This window comes from Amphiura filiformis, chromosome 14 (genome assembly GCF_039555335.1).
Source record: "Amphiura filiformis chromosome 14, Afil_fr2py, whole genome shotgun sequence".
Classification (NCBI taxonomy): Eukaryota; Metazoa; Echinodermata; class Ophiuroidea; order Amphilepidida; family Amphiuridae; genus Amphiura; species Amphiura filiformis.
Window position 1 is genome coordinate 34,660,412 of NC_092641.1, and position 19,749 is coordinate 34,680,160.

Consider the following 19,749-nt stretch of genomic DNA (forward strand, 5'->3'; position numbering starts at 1 on the left):
CTCGTACTTATAGATAGGAAGGTAAATAAATAAATAATTGCATTATTAATTAATTAAATTATTTATTTATTCATTAATTAAAAATGACCTTGGTCCAACAAGATTTAAACAAAACATCTTATAATAGAACATTCATGTGATTCGGCTGGTTAAAAGTAGCCTCAAAATGTAATTGAACCAAATGATACTTTTAACATTAATTTTGTCTTTTCAATTTAAAAAAAAACGGGTTTGAAATAAACATGATAAAGTTTTTCCTATTTTGCTATGACTTATATTATAAAAAATACAACTAGCGTAATCATATGTAGGCATGAATCTGACAAGCTTGTATATACAATTGAATGGTCTATGGTTTATATTAGGTCTAACGATCTTTTGTCATGTTTGATTTAAAATAATGCTCCTACTTTGCTCTCTTTCCTTTTGAAATAATGCTCGAGGGGCACCTAACTAAATGGCCATATGGATATATAAGAGAAACCCCAGCTTTTGGACAGCGCAGTTCCCACAGACCCCTGAATTTATATTTATAAAAAAACATCGCGCTGAAAGACCCTTAATTTCAGCTCTAAAAGATCCCTAAAGTGATCTAATGCGATAAACTAGAAAAAGTCAAAGTGTACTTCTTGAACATGTTTAATACTATTAAACATTGATAAAAGATTAAACATTAATACTATATTAAACATTAGTAAAAGATAAAAAATGAAAAGACAGAAAAGTTTGGAGTTATAAATTAGAGAGTTGACAGAAACTTTTAGGATAGGAGTTTATGTTTGGTTTGTTGTTGAAGGGTGCATGTCCCATTATTGATGACCTTTTGGACTGTCATGAAATATGGTAGATGAAATCGCGAAAAATGTCATAGATTGTCGTGAAACTTTACTTGATGTTATTTACAATCGGAGCGCCCACAATCTAAAGTCATGTCAAGGTCATATGTGGTTAATTGAGCATTTCATGAAATGTGGTGGATGTGATCACCATGAAGCGCCAAACATATTCAAGGTCATGTCAAGGTCATCTGAGGTCTGCTGATGGATTGTTGGACAGTAATGAAACTTGGTGGGTGTTATCATCTTTCAGTGGGGAACCAGGTTATCTGAGGTCCACTGAATATTGATTGGCGGATTGTCAGGAAACTTGCTTGGATTGATATGCATGGAGATTTTTGTTATACAATTCTGAATTAGATATGCTTAACACACATTTTTAGAGTAAATTTGCATTTCCTATATCATTGGTGGTATTTACCAATAAATACCCATATGTCCCATCCGGAAATTAATTTACACATAAAACAAATTACCAGCATATCATGGACTATCAATGCAAATTATGAAAGACGGTCTTCATCCGTGGCATTGTCTTCTTAAAGACATTTCTTGTTGAAAGATACATTTGAATATAATGCATTGATTGTCTAATTCTCTTTCGTGATAAAAAAAACAAACAAAAACAAAGCCAACATGGCATAAAACTAACACACTACCATGATAATGACGAATGTACCACATGCAATTTGTATTCAATAGTTTGCTTACAAACTTTTGTCGTCCGTCACAAACTATCGACAAATGAAAGCTTTACAATAGCTATTATTTAGCTATTAAAGCCGTTATTAATCAGCATGTGCTATTATTACCATTCTTTTTACCATTGCAAAACCAAATAAAAGCATTTTTTTGCATGCTAAGATGTGGTATTTAATTTTGAGCTTACACTATTATTAACACATGTTTTTGTGGGGGTGTGGGGAGGGGGTGTTGTGAATGTGCGTTTTATAGATATTTATATCCAACCCACTCTAACTACACTTATCATACTCTAACCATGCTAACGAGGCAGATACACAGATTAATACCTTTAGCATCCAACCAATTCACCCACCTGACCTTTTTGTTGTGTTAATGATGCAATATGTTTTATCTAGAGAAAATAGATGGAGGAGGGAGACCGCGAGAGAGGACGAGAGAATTGTAGAGGAGGGAGATGGGGGCAAAAAAACTATACACCTGATTTATGTTCGGAGTACATTTAATAATCATTATATTGCACGCTTTTACAATGATTACACATGTTCAGTGGTGAGTTGTCATGTGACTTTGAATGATGTGAGGTATGCGGGGTAAAGGACAAAACTGCAGTGATTTTAACCGTAGATTATGTTGTAAGTTGAGTTCCAAATAACCTTGATAATATTGTTGTCCTGTTACAGATATTATTACAGGTCCGTGTAGTCATAGCCCATGTTTAAATGGCGGCCAATGTTCTACAAATGGTGATCAGTTCACATGTAGCTGCGCAACGGGATATACAGGAACCGTATGTGAAGGTATGTTGGTCTTTATTTGTCCATTTCAGGATCTATGGTTTGTCATAAATCTGTACTGGCACCATTCCTAGCAAATAACGGCATTCGGCCTTGATATATAGTTTTAAACCTCAGCCGAGAGTCATCCTTGAAGGACTACTTTTGCATCGGTTATATGTTGGGCATTGGACTTCGGAAGATGTTCCTCGGTTCCAAGGCCTGGCAAACTGTTTAGATTTTTCACAATGCCGTCCAAATAACGGATGTGCTGTTATTACCCTCTAATTCATAATGATGTAACGCCGTAATGGGCTATTCTAGAAAATAAACACACCCCTATAGAGGAGTAACTTTTCAATCAAAAAAAAGTCCGGATTTCCAAGTCAGGTGTCTGAAAACGACCGGAATTCCTGTTGCCAATGTCACTTGCAAAAGCTTGGAAATCGAATTAGATCAAGGAAAAATCACGGACATGTCCAAAATGAGCTCTCAAATTGAGGGTTTCTGATTTGAACTATTTTTCTGCAGGATATTTTTAACTTTAGACATTTAAAAGTCTGGATTTCCAACAGTCACGAGTAGACAAAAGTCCGGAAATCCGAATTCCTCTATAGGGGATGTGCATCTATTTTCTGGAATAGCCCCCCGGAATAGCCCAATGGATCAATAATAAGCAATCTTAGATAATATGCGTTTCACAGTCGGAGTCCATCATGCGCGTTTTTCGGTAAAGGTGAAAAATGGCCGTCGCACTCTTGGGTATGTTTTCTCTCCCGTGGTAAACGTGGATTCGAAATGTATCGTATTATGTGTATCCAATCATCTTGAACAAGTTACAAATAAATTGGATTGAAAATATCTTTACAATTCAAGTCCCTACTTGATTTCCATTCTGGACACTCTTGTCATTAAAATTCATGATTTCCACGTTTGACATACCTTCAAATTTGTTTTGATTTAAATTCGCATATTTTCTGTCTTTTAACGCTTTTAACGCTTCATACATTCTAATTTTTAGTCAGACAAGTAATTTTAACCTTTATCTATCGATTAGACTTTGTCCCAAATAGTGGCATTAAAATTCAAAGCTTTATTAAGGGGTGGGGTATGAACGTTTGGACAGTATTTATTGTGGGACATTAGAGCACATCAGACATATCGAATTGCATTCTGAATACGAAGAATGTCCTTCTGATATCAAATAATTTTGAGTTTTTGAAATTCGCAATGTAATACACAATTTATGGAAAATGATTAAAAGTTGATATTTTTGATATTTAACTGTGGGATGAAAAACCGATGATCAATTGAAAATTTTGACCTTTCGTATTCAAGATATGGATTTTTTTTCCAAAACACACAAAAAAAATTACGTCTTTTGGGGGAAAAATACATATCTTCAATATGAAAGGTCAAAATTTTCAATTGATCGTCGGCTTTTCCTCCCAGCTACATACACGTTAAGAATATGTCGTTACATTTATAAAAAAAAAGACTGAGAGCAATTCCTGGGAACAAATTGCTTTACAAGTAGCCATTTATTAAAAGCAGTTATTAATCAGCACGTACGTGTTATTATTCCCATTGTTTTTACGCTTATACCATATTGCAAAACCAAACAAAAACATTTTTATTGCCTGCTAAGATTTGGTATTGAATTTTGAGCTTGCATTGTTCTTAGCTCATGTTTTTGTGGGTATGTGGGGGTGGGGTGGGGTTGTGTATGTGTTTTATAGATACTTATACCCAAAGAGCTTTTAAATAGAAATAGAGTCGCAATAGATTATATAATCTTTTGTTCGTTTGATGCCGATTAGAAGTTGCGACAGGCTATTCATAAAAGTGGTACCATTGTTTCGAAGAAAGGGGTTCCGCCATTAAATTGGTCACTGATCCGGCATCATATTAACGCTCTACACAACAGGCGAGTATCAATAAGTGACCACGCTACAGTCATGTGTAAGGGCAGTCATGTGTAAAGTGGTACCATTGTACTCAATGTATCCCAAATGTGTGCTTGTGTGGGTCTGAAGACTATAAGGAGGCTTTAGCTGTCGATGCAATCATCTTTACCACCCACCTGACGATAGGCGTTTCATTTAAATAAATGCTCTTGGTGATCGATAACACATTAGAATGTATGAAGGCTGCCATGTCCAGTCCATATATCTGTATTACACTATAATGGTAATCGCTATATGTATACATGTAAGTATAAGTATAGGCCTATGAAGGTTGTTTTAAAGAAATTTCCATTTAATCTTATTTTAAGAAGGAGATTGGTATAGAAATAGTGGCGTACCCAAAGAGGGGAGGGGTTGGGGAGGGCAGATTCACATCTGTGAGAAGTCTTGGGAGGGAGGAGGGAGGAAGAGGGAGGAGGGGATATGGAGAATGAGAGAGGGCTGGAGGAAGGAGAAATAAAAGATATAATAAAGACAAGTAGATAAATAGAAATATAAGGAAAATTATGGGAATGAGAGAGGGAGGTGAGAGGGACAATGAGAGCGAGGGAGTGATAAAGTGTAGGTCTAGGAAAGAATAAGTACAGAGAAGGGAAAAGAAAGGAATGATGAATACATTTAATAATAATTATTAGGCCTATATAATAACTAAACACATAACAGCACTGGGCAGCCATTCGACGATGTCAATGCCTTTATTCGTTACGTAATTAAAACGCCCAGTCAGATGTATTTCACACCTACCAAACAAAACTCACCCAATTTCGCAAACTGGACGTTGAATGTACACTCTCATGAATATTGATTGGCAACATTTTCCAATATGTCAGCGCTCTAATCGGAAACAATAGAACAAAAGACCCTGCAGAGCGTTGCTTATACCCATACGTACTTATCATACACTAACGAGGCAAATACACAGGTTAATACCTTTAGCATTAAACCCGGGCATTAAATCAATTCATCCACCTGACCTCTTTGTTGTGTTAATGATGCATGTTTTATCTAGACAGAAGAGGGGAGGAGGGCGAGAGGGCGAGAAAATTCTGGAAGAGGGAGACAGAGGCAAACTATATTTACACCTGATTTATGTTCGGAGTACATTTAATAATTCATTATATTACACGCTAGTACAATGATTACATGTTCAGTGGTGAATTGTCATCAGCCTTTGAATGATGCCGAGGTATGCTCATAATGCTCATGGGTATGCTCATAATGCTCATGGGTAACAATTGCAATGGTTTTAACCACAGATTATCATGATTATTTTGTAAGTTGAGTTCCAAATAACCTTGATAATATTGTTGTCCTGTTACAGATATTATTACAGGTCCGTGTAGTCATAGCCCATGTTTAAATGGCGGCCAATGTTCTACAAATGGTGATCAGTTCACATGTAGCTGCGCAACGGGATATACAGGAACCGTATGTGAAGGTATGTTGGTCTTTATTTGTCCATTTCAGGGTCTATGGTTTGTCATAAATATATATTGTCTTGACATCATTCCTAACAAATAACCCGGGCAAATAACAGCCTTCACCTCGTTATTATAGGTTTCAACCTCCGCCGAGAGTCATTCTTGATGGACTACTTTGCTTGGAAATTGCTGAATCGCGGAAAATCCACAATCTATACATTTTGCTATGACATATTTCTTGGTAAAAGTCAACTGTTTAGATTTTTCGCAATGAATCAAAATAACTTACTGCAAATATTCTAACATAATATTAGTTAAGGGTTAACAAAATATTTGCAATAATGTTTGCCAAAAAAAAATATTTTTACAATAACATTTTGAAAACATTTAAAAAATATTTTTGTAACGTGTTTTCATACAAAACGTTTTAAAACGTTTTCATGACCTTTATATAAGCCGACATTTAATGTTATCAAACCGTTTTTACCAAAACTGACTATAATATAACTGACTATAAACTCTTTAAAAAAAGTTTCGCGTTTGCGGGGTGCTGTTATATTATTCATAAACGCCGTAATGGACCAATAGCAGCTAATCATTGATGATTGCGTTTCATGCATTGATTTTTGTTCATACACTCTTAGATATAGATAGCGAGAACCAATCAGAGCAAGCGTTAGAAAAATCTAAACCATACATTGATTGTGTATAATGTGCACTCCGCGTACTATGCGCCGTGCTTTCGCACGCATCCGCGTAGCCTAGACTTGATTCATTTTTCGGGCGGGTTGATGCATTTATATTTGGTTCTACTTTTCAAAAATTTTAGTGATAATTTTGTTATAAAAACAGCAAAAATCACGTGTTTTTTTCTTCTCGTGTATGAAATAGGTTAATGAACGCGTATTATTTGTTGCTCGAGAAATCAGACAAAATAATGCACTTGCGCTGATTTTGATGCGTCTAATGCACTCCCCTTCGGGGCTCGTGCATTAGACGCATCAACATCAGCGCACGTGCATTATTGTTTGTCTAATTTCTTGAACAAGTAATAGAAGTGCATTAACCTATCAATGTTATATGGTTACTTTGGGCGGCCATCTTAGGTTGTGGGTGTCCTAGACATCAGACAACCACGACACCCTCTTCATTCAATTAGACAGTCTTGATTTAGTATTGATAGAGACCTCAATGACCCTTGTAGGTCAAGCAGCTTCCGAATTATTATCATTCATCTGGCTAATATGATGATTATGGTTGCTACGGGCGTCCAGCTTGGAATTCAGGTGTACTAGACCTTAGACATCCATGAAACCCCCTTCATTCACTCAGCCAGCCTTAATTTAGTGGGGATATACACCTCAATGATCCTTGTAGGTCAGGCAAATTCCGAATTATTGTCATTTCACCTGGCTAATTTGATGATTTATGGTTGATATGGACGGCCATCTTGGATTTCAGGTGTCCTGGACCTCGGATATCTCACGAAAGCCCCTTCATGTACTCAGCTGGTCTTGATTTAGTGGGGATAGACACCTCAATGACCCTTGTAGGTCAAGCAGATTCCGAATTGTTGTCATTTCACCTGGCTAATATGATGATTTATGATTGCTATGGGCGGCCATCTTGGATTTCAGGTGTCCTGGACCTCAGACATCCATGAAACCTCCTTCATTCACTCAGCTAGCCTTGATTTAGTGGAGATAAACACCTCAATGACCCTTGTAGGTCAAGCAGCTTCCGAATTATTATCATTTCATCTGGCTAATATGATGATTATGGTTGCTACGGGCGTCCAGCTTGGAATTCAGGTGTACTAGACCTTAGACATCCATGAAACCCCCTTCATTCACTCAGCCAGCCTTAATTTAGTGGGGATATACACCTCAATGATCCTTGTAGGTTAGGCAAATTCCGAATTATTGTCATTTCACCTGGCTAATTTGATGATTTATGGTTGATATGGACGGCCATCTTGGATTTCAGGTGTCCTGGACCTCGGATATCTCACGAAAGCCCCTTCATGTACTCAGCTGGTCTTGATTTAGTGGGGATAGACACCTCAATGACCCTTGTAGGTCAAGCAGATTCCGAATTGTTGTCATTTCACCTGGCTAATATGATGATTTATGATTGCTATGGGCGGCCATCTTGGATTTCAGGTGTCCTGGACCTCAGACATCCATGAAACCTCCTTCATTCACTCAGCTAGCATTGATTTAGTGGAGATAAACACCTCAATGACCCTTGTAGGTCAGGCAGATTCCGAATTATTGTCATATCATCTGGCTAATATGATGATTATGGTTGCTACGGGCGGCCATCTTGGATTCCAGGTGTCATGGACCTCAGACATCCATGAAACCCCCTTAATTCAATTAGACAGCCTTGATTTAGTGGGGATAGACACCTCAATCACCCCTCTAGGTCAAGTAGTTTCAGAGTTATTGTCAGTTTACCTGGTTCATAAGTACATTTTGGCGGCCATTTTGAAAAATTGCCATATACAGAGTGTGCCCGGGTTTGGAATTTTCCACCTAGTAGAATTTGGAAGACCTATGCATACCCTACTCGAATCAACGTTCAAACTTTCGTCTTTGAAAAATGTATACGGGTCTGTAGGACAGGGCCAGGACTAATTACCATCGATTTACTTTAAAAGGGCAATGGCATAATATTCAGTATCGAAGTTACGTAATGTTGCTATGTCAACGGGATCACGTTCTTGAGTAATGAACCACGATCGAAACGATCACCACACAAAGTATATGGCACTCGAAGGCATACCAAAACAGCGTGATCCGGTAACCAAGAGAATTACGTAACCACTTTGATGCTGAATTGTGTAAGACACTTGTAACATAATGTAAAACTTATTTTTAACTTCATTATACAGATGGAGGCAGTGGCAATGGAGGAGGCGGTCAATCAGATGGCCTGAGTACTACAGCCACAATAATTATCGCTGCAATCGTAGCCGTCTTTGTCGTGGTCATCATTATCGTTGTTTTGGTGGTTTGTCTGAAAAGACGTCGTAGGAATAAAGAGGAATCGAGGGCACCTAGTGAAACCAGGGACAACACTTATGAGCAGAGGGTAATCTATAGAAACGACAGGAGTCAAGGAAATGGTACACCGGTAAGATTACTGTGATCAGTTATGAGTCTTGCACAAGTAATTGACATCTATTACAAATTTGCCGTATTCCCGTAATCCATACCCGGGGGGTCACTCCCATTGTGGCCTGTACACCATCCGCGATAATCAACTTTTGAAAAGCACCCTAAACAAGGATTTAACCCTGGGCTAAAACGCGCCTGTTTTCACACCCTAAACAGGGATTTTGTTCCTTGCATCAAATTTCATACCCTAAATTTCACTTCCGCGTATTAGCAATTGCAATTTTGCTACCCTTTTTTCCAATTTTTCATGTTTTTGACACCCTAAACATGATATGCGCGTATCGTGCCAATCCACGAAAAATTACCCTTTTTACGCGTTTTTATTATCGCGGATGGTGTACAGGCCACAATTGGAGTGACCCCCCGGAATTCATAACACTGTCGGACTGATCATCTCTCATATCTATCATGTCAAATGACAACAACATACCTCCAGAATTGCATCGGGGCTTGAGATTGGAATTCCAAATTCCGTTCTCACGAAGTAAGGGCTAAGAGTAAAATTGTACAATTGTGTTTGGGAGTGGCCTTCTCTCCTTTCTCCTTTTCCTTGCTATATTCTTCCATTTCTTGCTTTTTTTATCAAAGCTATTTGGCTATCTTATTAGCCTATACTGGTTATCCAGGCTTGTGCATTATTGTTGTATGAGCTTGGAACGGTCCATAGATTTCTCATGGATTAGCATGTGTCCCTCACGGACCAACCTGGGTAAACAAACAAACAAACAAACAAACAAACAAACAAACAAACAAACAAACAAACAGAATGAGAATGGTAAATGTTCCTAAGTGAGTGTGTTAAACCTTTGGAAACGTTTGGGGAGGTTTTATATGTAAACTTTCGGAATGATAAACCAGCAAGATACAAGCTTTTACTTAGTTACTTAGTTTAAGGTTATGTATTTCACAAAAACAATTTAGAACTACCATTTACTACATCATTAAGCATAGTAAAGTGTAAAAGTAGTTAACTTTGTAAATTGACATTTTAAAGGATCTAAAAAGGCAGAAACAACCTACAGGGCAAAAAGGACAGAGAGGACATCAAAGACACGGCACCGTTTATGATAAAGCTGAGAGGAAAATTGGTGACGAATTCCCGCGGCAGAAACTCACACTACACGAGCATCTTGGCAGCGGGGCCTTTGCTAATGTTGTTCGTGCAGAAGCAATGGGTAAAACAATAAATAAAAATTCTTTCATCGCAACATAATATTGAAAAAAGCACGGAACGGTTCTGCTTTACTGTGAGTGGCACATTACCTTTTCACATCCTGTCCTGGATGCATCGTCAGTCCAAAAGTAGATCAGATTATAGTTTGAAAATTCCATAGTTATTACTACCTTGATGAATAATAATAATAATATTCACAAACGCACGGAAGATCAAGAGATCATCAATCAAGTAAGGTTGGGTATAAAAAAAAGTTTTTTGGTATTTGTTGATTCATTATGACACGAGTCAAAGATGGGTTCCCTGATCGACAGCCTCGTCCACCCACTTTTCCTATCATAAATAGAGATTTTGGCATCAGAAGAAAGCACATATTTTTCTCATTGAAAATTTAGGACCAAAATGTATTCCGTTCAGATGTTATTGACGACAAAGTGATAGCCTCATCCACAACAATTGTGGTATACCACACATACCATTCTATGGGCCGTTGTAAAACACGTTTTTACTTCTAATATGAAAACTGCCAATTTTACCACAAAACTTGGGAATTGGATTATTATGGTACAGGCCTCATTGTGAGGTACAAAACACAATACAAAAATCTCACCACCTAGCTTTAATAAATGGAGATTGACCAACTTTGTTTTTAGTTTTATAGTTTGACTTATTTTCCGAGTATGTGTCAACATATATCGTGGATCGTGGAGAGACTATAGAACATGAATATGATGAACAATATAATACATATTTTCGTATCATTAATTGATCGATTGATAATCATTATTTCCTTCAGGTGTTGTAAAGAGAGGAGTGAGCACAATTGCAGCAGTCAAAATGCTAAAAGACACAGCAACAGAGTCAGATCGTAGCGACTTCATGAAGGAGTTAAAAGTGTATCGAATGCTGGAACCTCATCCTAACATTATTGTTATGCTAGGATGTTGTACTGATGAAGGTAATATCATGATACAGACATTCTGTTATGCATATTGTGTAGCTTTAGATAACTTTAACAATAAATAAGTGATGAATCGAAATTACATTTGGTATTGAGTGCAGTCAGTAATTCATATTCTAACCCGTACGAAACTCGGGGAGCTGATCCTGGTCGCGATGGTTAGTTATGGAATGTCTTGGGTGTGTGCTCTTGAAGCAGCAAAATTCTTAAAATTGTTGTTAAATGGCTTATAAAATGATGTGGGGCCGTAGTGGTCAGCGAAAACATATAAAGTGTGCTGAGGCTTGTGGATCAACGTCTAGGCGTGGTGCATGTGCGTAGCGCACTATATTAAAGTCATTTTTTTGTTTGCTTTTATTTATTTATTTTTTTGATCATCATGGTCTGGTCACTATTTCCCGTATACATCAGTATTTATTGCGAAATCGTAGTGCCTGGATAATTACAGCAAGTAAACTTCGCAATTACCATGATTACCGTAAAACGACATCAAACAATTTGTGCAAGCTTTCATTTTCCATGCCTGTATATGTGCCAAGTTGTTTGGGGAATAAGCGGAACGCCTCGGAAATTGTGTCTGATTGGCAATCTCGTCAGGTTGAAATGCTTCTTTTATTTATTAAATTTGATATTTTTTAGTATTTGATATGTAATAATTAAAACCCTTTGTATTTCCATTGTTTTAACTACAGAACCATATTATCTCATCATGGAATATGCCTCCCATGGAAACTTACAATCGCATTTACGTGCAATACGCAATGCTCCAGAGAGTCCCTACAATAACATAGAAGGCCAACGAAGAGAATTCTTGACGCCTAATGAAATACTGGAGTTTGGCAGTCAGATTGCAAATGGCATGAAATACTTGTCTTCTAAACAAGTTAGTTTATTTATACACGTATTTTACTTTTTAATTGTTCGTTAAAAAGTTCTAATATCGGTTGAGGTATGTTCTGCCTCCTCAAACACGACAAGGTTCACTGTCTCCTGACAAGCAGACTGATTGAGCAATATTGTAAATCTTCACATTTGTAAAACAACAAGGTCAAAATTGCTTTACCACTTGCATGTAAGTGGGTGGTGATTCTCAAAATTATCTACCAAAAATGGTCACCAGTCCTTTGGCCATTGCTCAAAAAAAATTGCCCCACCCCTTACACATGCCAGATTATGGAGGAAGTTCAAACCTTCAAATTGTCTAATCATGTGATACGAGCATTAAATTGCGCATATTAGAACATTGTCATGACGTTTTCTGCACATTTTTTGTTATACAGTGTTATCATTTGACCGAAGTTAGTTTGCAATGTTTGTGTTAATTATGGTGTCAAATAATGAGTTCTTATACCTCCTTTTCAGTTAGAATGTTTGTCAAATAAAATGTTAAGGGCTCTGCAGCTTTTACTTTTCATTGTTTATCTAATACGAGTAATAATTTATGTTTACTGTGTGCAGTGGTGTGATTGGGGATATAAAAAAAAGTTATCACTTTAAAAGAACTGTATTTTGATTAGTACATGTTTGTTTAGATGTTAATGGCACTGTCATTTGCTACATATACAACTCTCTTTTACAAAGGAAACAACTAACCGTTTTTCATATAAATGGTTTTGTTTAATTTTTCAGTGCATACACCGTGATTTGGCAACCCGGAATGTTCTCTTGGGTGATGGTCTTGTTTGCAAATTGAGTGATTTTGGTTTAGCTCGAGATATATCAGAACAGAACTCCTATGAAATGCAATCTCGTGTAAGTCATTTTGTTTGCTTGTTTATGCCGTTATACGTCTTTTCCAAGGGTCGCTCACTGGTCGTGGTGCGGCTTTATCTGCAAATTACAAATCGTGCTTAATACAATGTTAGAAGAGAAGATGGATGTTTAAACAGTCGTGTTAAGTGGGCTTTATGGAGTTGACTTTAGGAATATACTAATCTAACAGTTTCTGATAAGCAATCTAAAACTTTCGAAAGTATATATATGATACAATGTTAAATGAAGTATGTGCCGACATCTCTGTCCCTTTAGAGCACCTGATATTTAGGTTTAGATCGATTGAGCCCATATTTATTGATTTTAGCTATGAGTTTAAAAATATTTTAAAACTCGTAGCGATACACATTGCACACACATGGATTCATCAAAACATAATAATGGCAAAGATTTGTGTTTACCTTTAATGTAACATGCATATAATTGGACGTGGAAATTTATGGTTTTTATGCTTAAGAAATTCCACCAATAACGGCTTTTGAATTGTTTTATTGCTTTCTAGGGTCGAGTTCCAGTTCGCTGGATGGCAATAGAATCTCTGTTAGAGAATAGTTACACGAGTAAAAGTGACGTGTGGTCATTTGGGGTAACAATGTGGGAATTGGTAACAGTAGGTAAGAAATGGGACTAATATCTTACAAGGGTATGAAACGGAATAACTGCAAGGTAAGGTATGTATACGAGTTTACAGCATTAATCATATAGTAAAAAGTACCAGTACGAACCTGTGTCACATGTTCAATCCAATTTCAACACCTTTTATTGCTGTTTGAAAAAGATAAAGCTAAAATACCAGAATATCTGGAATAGCATGACATTCCAACACCCTAGAGCTGCTTGAGTAGATAGAACCTGAACTCTGAAATTGTCCATTTAATACATTTGTTGATGTTTTCTTCATTAGGGTACAAACCAAAAGTTCAATGACGTCCTATATGGGGAAGGGGGTAAAAGCCTGATTACGTTTGTAAAAAACTAGTTAAATTATCGGTCAAAGTTGATCTTTTGGAGTTTGAATTTTCATAGTTTAACACTTGCGTTACAGGGAGGGATGAGGAAATGAGGGAGGGGACAACCTATAGCACTTTCGTTTATAGGACGTCATCGAACTTTTTGTTTGTCCCTTACGCACCAATAAACTTGTACTTGTGCAGGTTCTCACCCATACCCGGGTATGTCTTCAAAGAAAGTGATCGATGAACTACGGAAAGGATACAGGCTTCCTAAGCCCGAGCATTGTAGCCAGGACATGTAAGTTATTCACAATTTTTGAAAAACGAGTCAACTCTAGAAAAGACCGGTATGCTTTTAAATCTGTATTTAGACATTCATGAAAGATTTGTACGTTTTGGATGGCAGATTGCGATTTTCCAAACGTAGACGTACGTTTTCACGTAGCTATGTATTGCAGTGAGGCCACATACTTTACCAACGCTCGTGTTGTGGCGCTATGTCCTATAGTCAGTCATCTGGTGATTTGTTTTGCATGAAATCAGCCCGGGGTAGTCGGTGGGGTCAGGGATCAATAAAGGGATCTTAATCCTCTCTACGTCATACATAAATTCGCCCAGTCTCATTTCCCTAATATTAAATTTTTGTTTTAAATGGTTCGGCACAGGTGGGCCTCGAACCCACGCCGCTGCTACATACAAAATACAGAAGTTCAGTGCACTAATCCACTGGACCACATGACAGTTCGGTAGCCATATTGAATTTTAAACATATAGGCTATAGGCAACTCCAACATTGATCGGGTATAGACCACTTGACATGTGACGTCATTGCCCGGCAGTATGCGCGCAAATTATGACAATTTCCATTGTTCTTTGCCCTGCAGTGTGCGTACGCATCGTAGTTTGCTCAGGGCACGTGCAATTCAAATCGCCCACCATATTTCATATAGTACAAGGAAGCCATTGAACAGTGTAGCGGTTTGTTTGAGCATATCGACAGACGAGTCCCTCGCCTTTGTTGATAAACAATGATTTCATATTAGCATACAGTAGTCATCAGTTAATAGCCACTTGGTGAATAGATGGGCATTATCAGCTGTCAAAGAGATGTCTTATGCAGCTGCCAATCACGATAGAGTCTTGAAAACATTTTGTTATAAACCCAAAAGTGATATAAGGACAAAACTGTGCATGTTGTCACTTGATTGTTTGGATTCTTATATGTTGAAAATCCCTTGTAGTAGTATTTTTTATGTGTAGTGTATATTGTTTATAAATTATACAGCTTTTCAATTTTGGGCATTAATGCTCTGTTGCACTGTTTTCATCAACCTATTTTATCGTAGTGCATTTCTTATGTGTGTGAGCCGAAATGTCGTGGTAGATTGCAATCATGCTTTTGTTGAACTGTACTCCGCCATAACTACGGTGAAGGACACCGGTTCAAATCCTTTGTTTGGAGCCAATCAATAAAAGAATGCAGGGCCTCTATAAGTTAAGAAGTGACGTAATAATCGCAATAGATGAATACAATGTTTGAATAGATCGCCCAACCATGCCAGCACAATCAGATTGCACTGATCACCTGTGTATGTCTGCAAACATAGATTGAATACAATACAGCTCTTTTGAAAAATACTAATCTTATAGGTGCGAGTGAACCGTTGCCTTGCCAGAGGTCTATACTTTGAATTGTGTGTAAATAAATAAATAAATAAATAAATAAATAAATAAATAAATAAATAAATAAATAAATAAATAAATAAATAAATAAATAAATAAATAAATAAATAAATAAATAACCGATCAGGAATTGTGCATATTTGAACGTGTTCCTAATGTTCCTAAAATATCTGAGCCAAACTTTCCTTGCCCTCCCCCACCCAACTTTCGACCTGCAAAAAAATGCTTGCCCCCCTTTGACCTGCCAACCAATCTTTGACCACCCCCCACCCCTATAATACTTCACCACCTCGGGGATACACAAAGTTATTGCACCACCCCTCAGCTGTACAAAAACACATGATATTTTGACTATAACATTCGTAGAGAAAGACTCGTTCTCTACGTTTCCTTTACCTAGACTCGAGGTAAAATCAGCCTATTTCCACGTGGAACCATGGTGGAACGTACGTTTTAATGCTACGTTGAGTCCTAAATGTCAAATCGCAAGGTAATTTTTTATACGCAAAGTATCACACACATTTCAATAGACAATCTCTGCGTATGAATATTGCGTTTAAATTTAGTCCATTTTTAACACATCGCTGTACCTTTATTATAATGATTTGTTACAAACAAAAAGGATCATAATAATAATTAGACTTTCCTTCGTATGTTCATTATCCTTGACCGTCTTTAACATATTGTGAAATGGACAAATTTTGTGCATTTTCAACGATGTATCTACGTCGATTTCGCACGTGGAATATCTTCAAAATAGCTAAATACGTGACCTCGCTTCGATACAGGAGAGTGGTTTTGAATAGATCAAAGTACGTCCGATGTCTACGTTTGGAAATCGCAACCTCTCTAATATTATAATTTGTTATGTTTGATGTCCATAGATTCTCGCTGATGCAAGAGTGTTGGCAAGAGCGACCTGAGAAGAGACCGAGTTTCGGTCAAATCTACCGAAAGTTTGATCAGATGCTTGAAGATGCAAATGTGAGTAACAATAAGAAATTTGTGGTTAATCCCATCCGGGATTTAGTTGGCCGTTATTATTATAGCATATTCAGTTGTCAATTTCGCTTGAGATTTTGGAAGTCTTGACACTCTACTCGCCCTCGACTCAAGACTTGAATTACCCGATGGTGAGTTATATTTTACATTATTTCCATTTCGCTGCTGTTTTTCTCCAATTCACCCAAAGCATGCTAAGAAATATGCTTACATCTCCTCCGTCATTGCCAACATTTAAGATCTTGAACATTTGAATACGTTTGTATTTCTTGTTTGACTCTACTTATTACCGGATTACTGTTTATTGTCTGATAGCAATGAATATCTGATCGTCTTACAAAGAAATCAAACGAGTATGCATTGTTTAACAGAATATTTAGACATGTCATATGTATGTATCAAAAACATGACTTCATTTGAGTCAACTTGATTGTTTAAAAAACTAAACTCGACTCGACTCGACTTTCGCCCCAAAGACTTCACTCGAGTGACTTCACTTGACACTCGAGTACCCCGTTAACTCGGACTTGACTCGAAAGTTGAGTTCGGTGACTCGGCTACAAGGCCGGAGACTTGCTACGATGCCACGATTTTTAAAAATTCTGAATACTTTTCCTTCCTTCCTTTCTTCCTTCCTTTCTTCCTTCCTTTCTTCCTCCTTTTCTTCCTTCCTTTCTTCATTCCTTCATTCATTCCTTCGTTCATTCCTTTCTTTCTTTCATTCATTCTTTCTTTCTTATATCTTCTATATTCATCTCTACTTTCGTCTCTATTTCTTGCTTTTCCCTTTTTCATTTCTTTCTTTCCGTTTCTTTTGAAACCTTAATATGTTATATAATTATTATATTTCTATTTTCACAGGGTTACTTAACAATGACCGACTTCAATGCCTCGAGTTATGTATATTTGGATCCGAACGTAGCGAACAGTGATAGCTCCGTTGAGAATGATGAGCATGCAGCCAGCGGGAGAGTATAGGCAGTATACTTAATGAAGCCATCGGGACAGTATAGGCTGTATGCCTAATGGAGCCACCGGGACAGTATATAGCCTACATTGTAGTATATTACCTAATGGAGCCACCGGGACAGTATGAGCTACATGGACTGTATACTTAATGAAATCACCGGGGACGGTATACGCTGCATAGACCTTTTTTCGACTTCCCATCATACACTATTCCAGCGGTATTTCCACCATATTCCGCCTTTTGAGTGTCGCAAAACACATCATCCCCTTGGGGGCATAGAGATATTTTCATTACATTGATAGAATATGGACAAGGAGGCCAAAAAATATTTCTGGACGTTTTATAGAATTGAAGATGCAAAACCAACGACGGGTCACGCAGTGCCATAAAAGGTCCAAATTTTGGGTAGAAAATCCACTTTTCACAAAATCGCCCCCCCCCCAAACAGCACCCCCCAAAAAAAATCCTGCGTACGGGCCTGGTGACGCACAATAGTACAGAGTGTCCCAGAAAGAACTGTATCGTCGAAAACTGACTTTTTTGGATGTGTGTTATAACGCATGAACCAAACATAACATAACCGATGTGGTTGAGAAAAATATCAGCTATCACATACTTTTTGAATATATACAATTGTTTGAAAAAAGGGGATTACGAAACTACCTCGTTTTCAATCCTTCCACGGAGTCAAATATCTATCAATGACAATAGACGCCTCATGCGCTGAAGATGCGCAGTGAATAGCACTCCGAATACAGATCATCGATTGATATTTGAATCCGTGGAAAGGTTTGAAAATGAGAGTTTCATAACCTTCTTTTATTTCAAGGATGGTATGGTCAATTGTCAAAATTCAGTATGTGATAGCTGATTTATTCCTCAACTACAGCAGGTATTTACACAGCCGTGACGTTAGTCACGGCTGTGTCTTTTTTCTTACAGGTTCTTCTTTCTTTCTTCTGTCAACCATTACATTTGCTCTAGCACTCACATGCTTACATCGATTTTGACCTAACTCGGTCACAATGATCATTGACCGTGCCCCTACATGTCACATGAAACTCGTGGGGTCAAAGGTCACGCAGGGGTCATAGAGGTCAAAAAAGTGATTTCAGCTCAAAAATGCATCTTCTCCTACAAATTACGTAGGACAGTGACGCCACTTGCACACATGCATTGTAATTACCCAGTGTCTATAAGGTGTACACAGATTTGGGGTCAAATGTCATTAAGGGGTCACTTCCGGTATAAAACGGAATACCTTCAATTTTTTTATTAGCTAAAAAAACATTGGACAGTAACAGTATGTTCACATATGATCTGTAGTCACTTAATGTATATGTGGTATTTTTTTACTTAGGGTCAAAGCTCATTAAGGGGTCACTTCCGGTTTAAAAAGCAATACCTTTAGAAAGCACCTTCTTCAGGAAATTATGTGGGACAGAGACGCCACTTGCACATATGTATTGTTATTACCCAGTGTCTATGGGGTGTACACAGATTTGGGGTCAAAGGTCATTAAGGGGTCACTTCCGGTAAAAACGAAATATCTTAAAATTTTTTATAAGCTAAGCAAAACATGGAACAGTAACGGTATGTTCACACGTGATCTGCAGTCACCCAATGTATATGTGGTATTTTTTATTTGGGGTCAAATCTCATTAAGGGTCACTTCCGGTATAAACGAAATACCTTTAAAATGCATCTTCTTCCACAGATTCTGTAGGACAGTGACGCCACTTGCACACATGCATTGTTATTACCCAGTGTCTATGGGGTGTACACATATTTGGGGTCAAAGGTCATTAAGGGTCACCTCCGGTATAAAACGAAAAACCTTCAAACATTTTTTATTTGCTAAGAAAAACATAGGACAGTAACGGTATGTTCACACATGAATTGTGGTTACCCAATTCATATGTGGTATTTTTTATTTGGGGTCAAATGTCATTAAGGGGTCACTTCCGGTCTGAGACGAAAAACCTTCAAAATGCCCCTTCTGCCACAAATAACATGGCAAAGTGATGCCACGTGCACACATACATTGACATTAGCCAAACTCTATGGGGTTTTCATATATTTTGGGGTCAAAGGTCATTAAGGGGTAACAACACGGATGTGTTCGTGGTCTTAGACCACAGCTAAGTCTAGTTAGTTTTTTTAATTGTCGTGTACAAATACTCCAAACAATTAAGTTTCCGATGATACAGTTCTTTCAGGGACACCCTGTAGAGCATAGTAAGTTACATACGATCTATGAGGCTGATGCACTACGTCCTGGAATAGTGCATGATGGGAAGAAGGGAAAAGATCTAGGCCTAGATTTAGGCTTTAAACAATCTCAGGAAT

At 37.6% G+C, this 19,749-nt stretch overlaps 1 protein-coding gene across 1 annotated transcript; it reads left to right on the plus strand.

The window, feature by feature from the left end:
• The first annotated feature begins 1,945 nt into the window (after nucleotides 1–1,945).
• LOC140169383 (tyrosine kinase receptor Cad96Ca-like) lies at nucleotides 1,946–17,836 on the plus strand. The gene is made up of 12 exons (XM_072192641.1): nucleotides 1,946–1,982; nucleotides 2,222–2,338; nucleotides 5,603–5,719; nucleotides 8,599–8,840; nucleotides 9,879–10,059; nucleotides 10,855–11,016; nucleotides 11,712–11,902; nucleotides 12,649–12,771; nucleotides 13,295–13,406; nucleotides 13,947–14,043; nucleotides 16,313–16,412; nucleotides 17,292–17,836. The coding sequence occupies exons 1-12, from the start codon at nucleotides 1,946–1,948 to the stop codon at nucleotides 17,406–17,408; spliced, it is 1,596 nt and encodes a 531-aa protein (XP_072048742.1). The 3' UTR covers nucleotides 17,409–17,836.
• The last annotated feature ends 1,913 nt before the right edge of the window (nucleotides 17,837–19,749 follow it).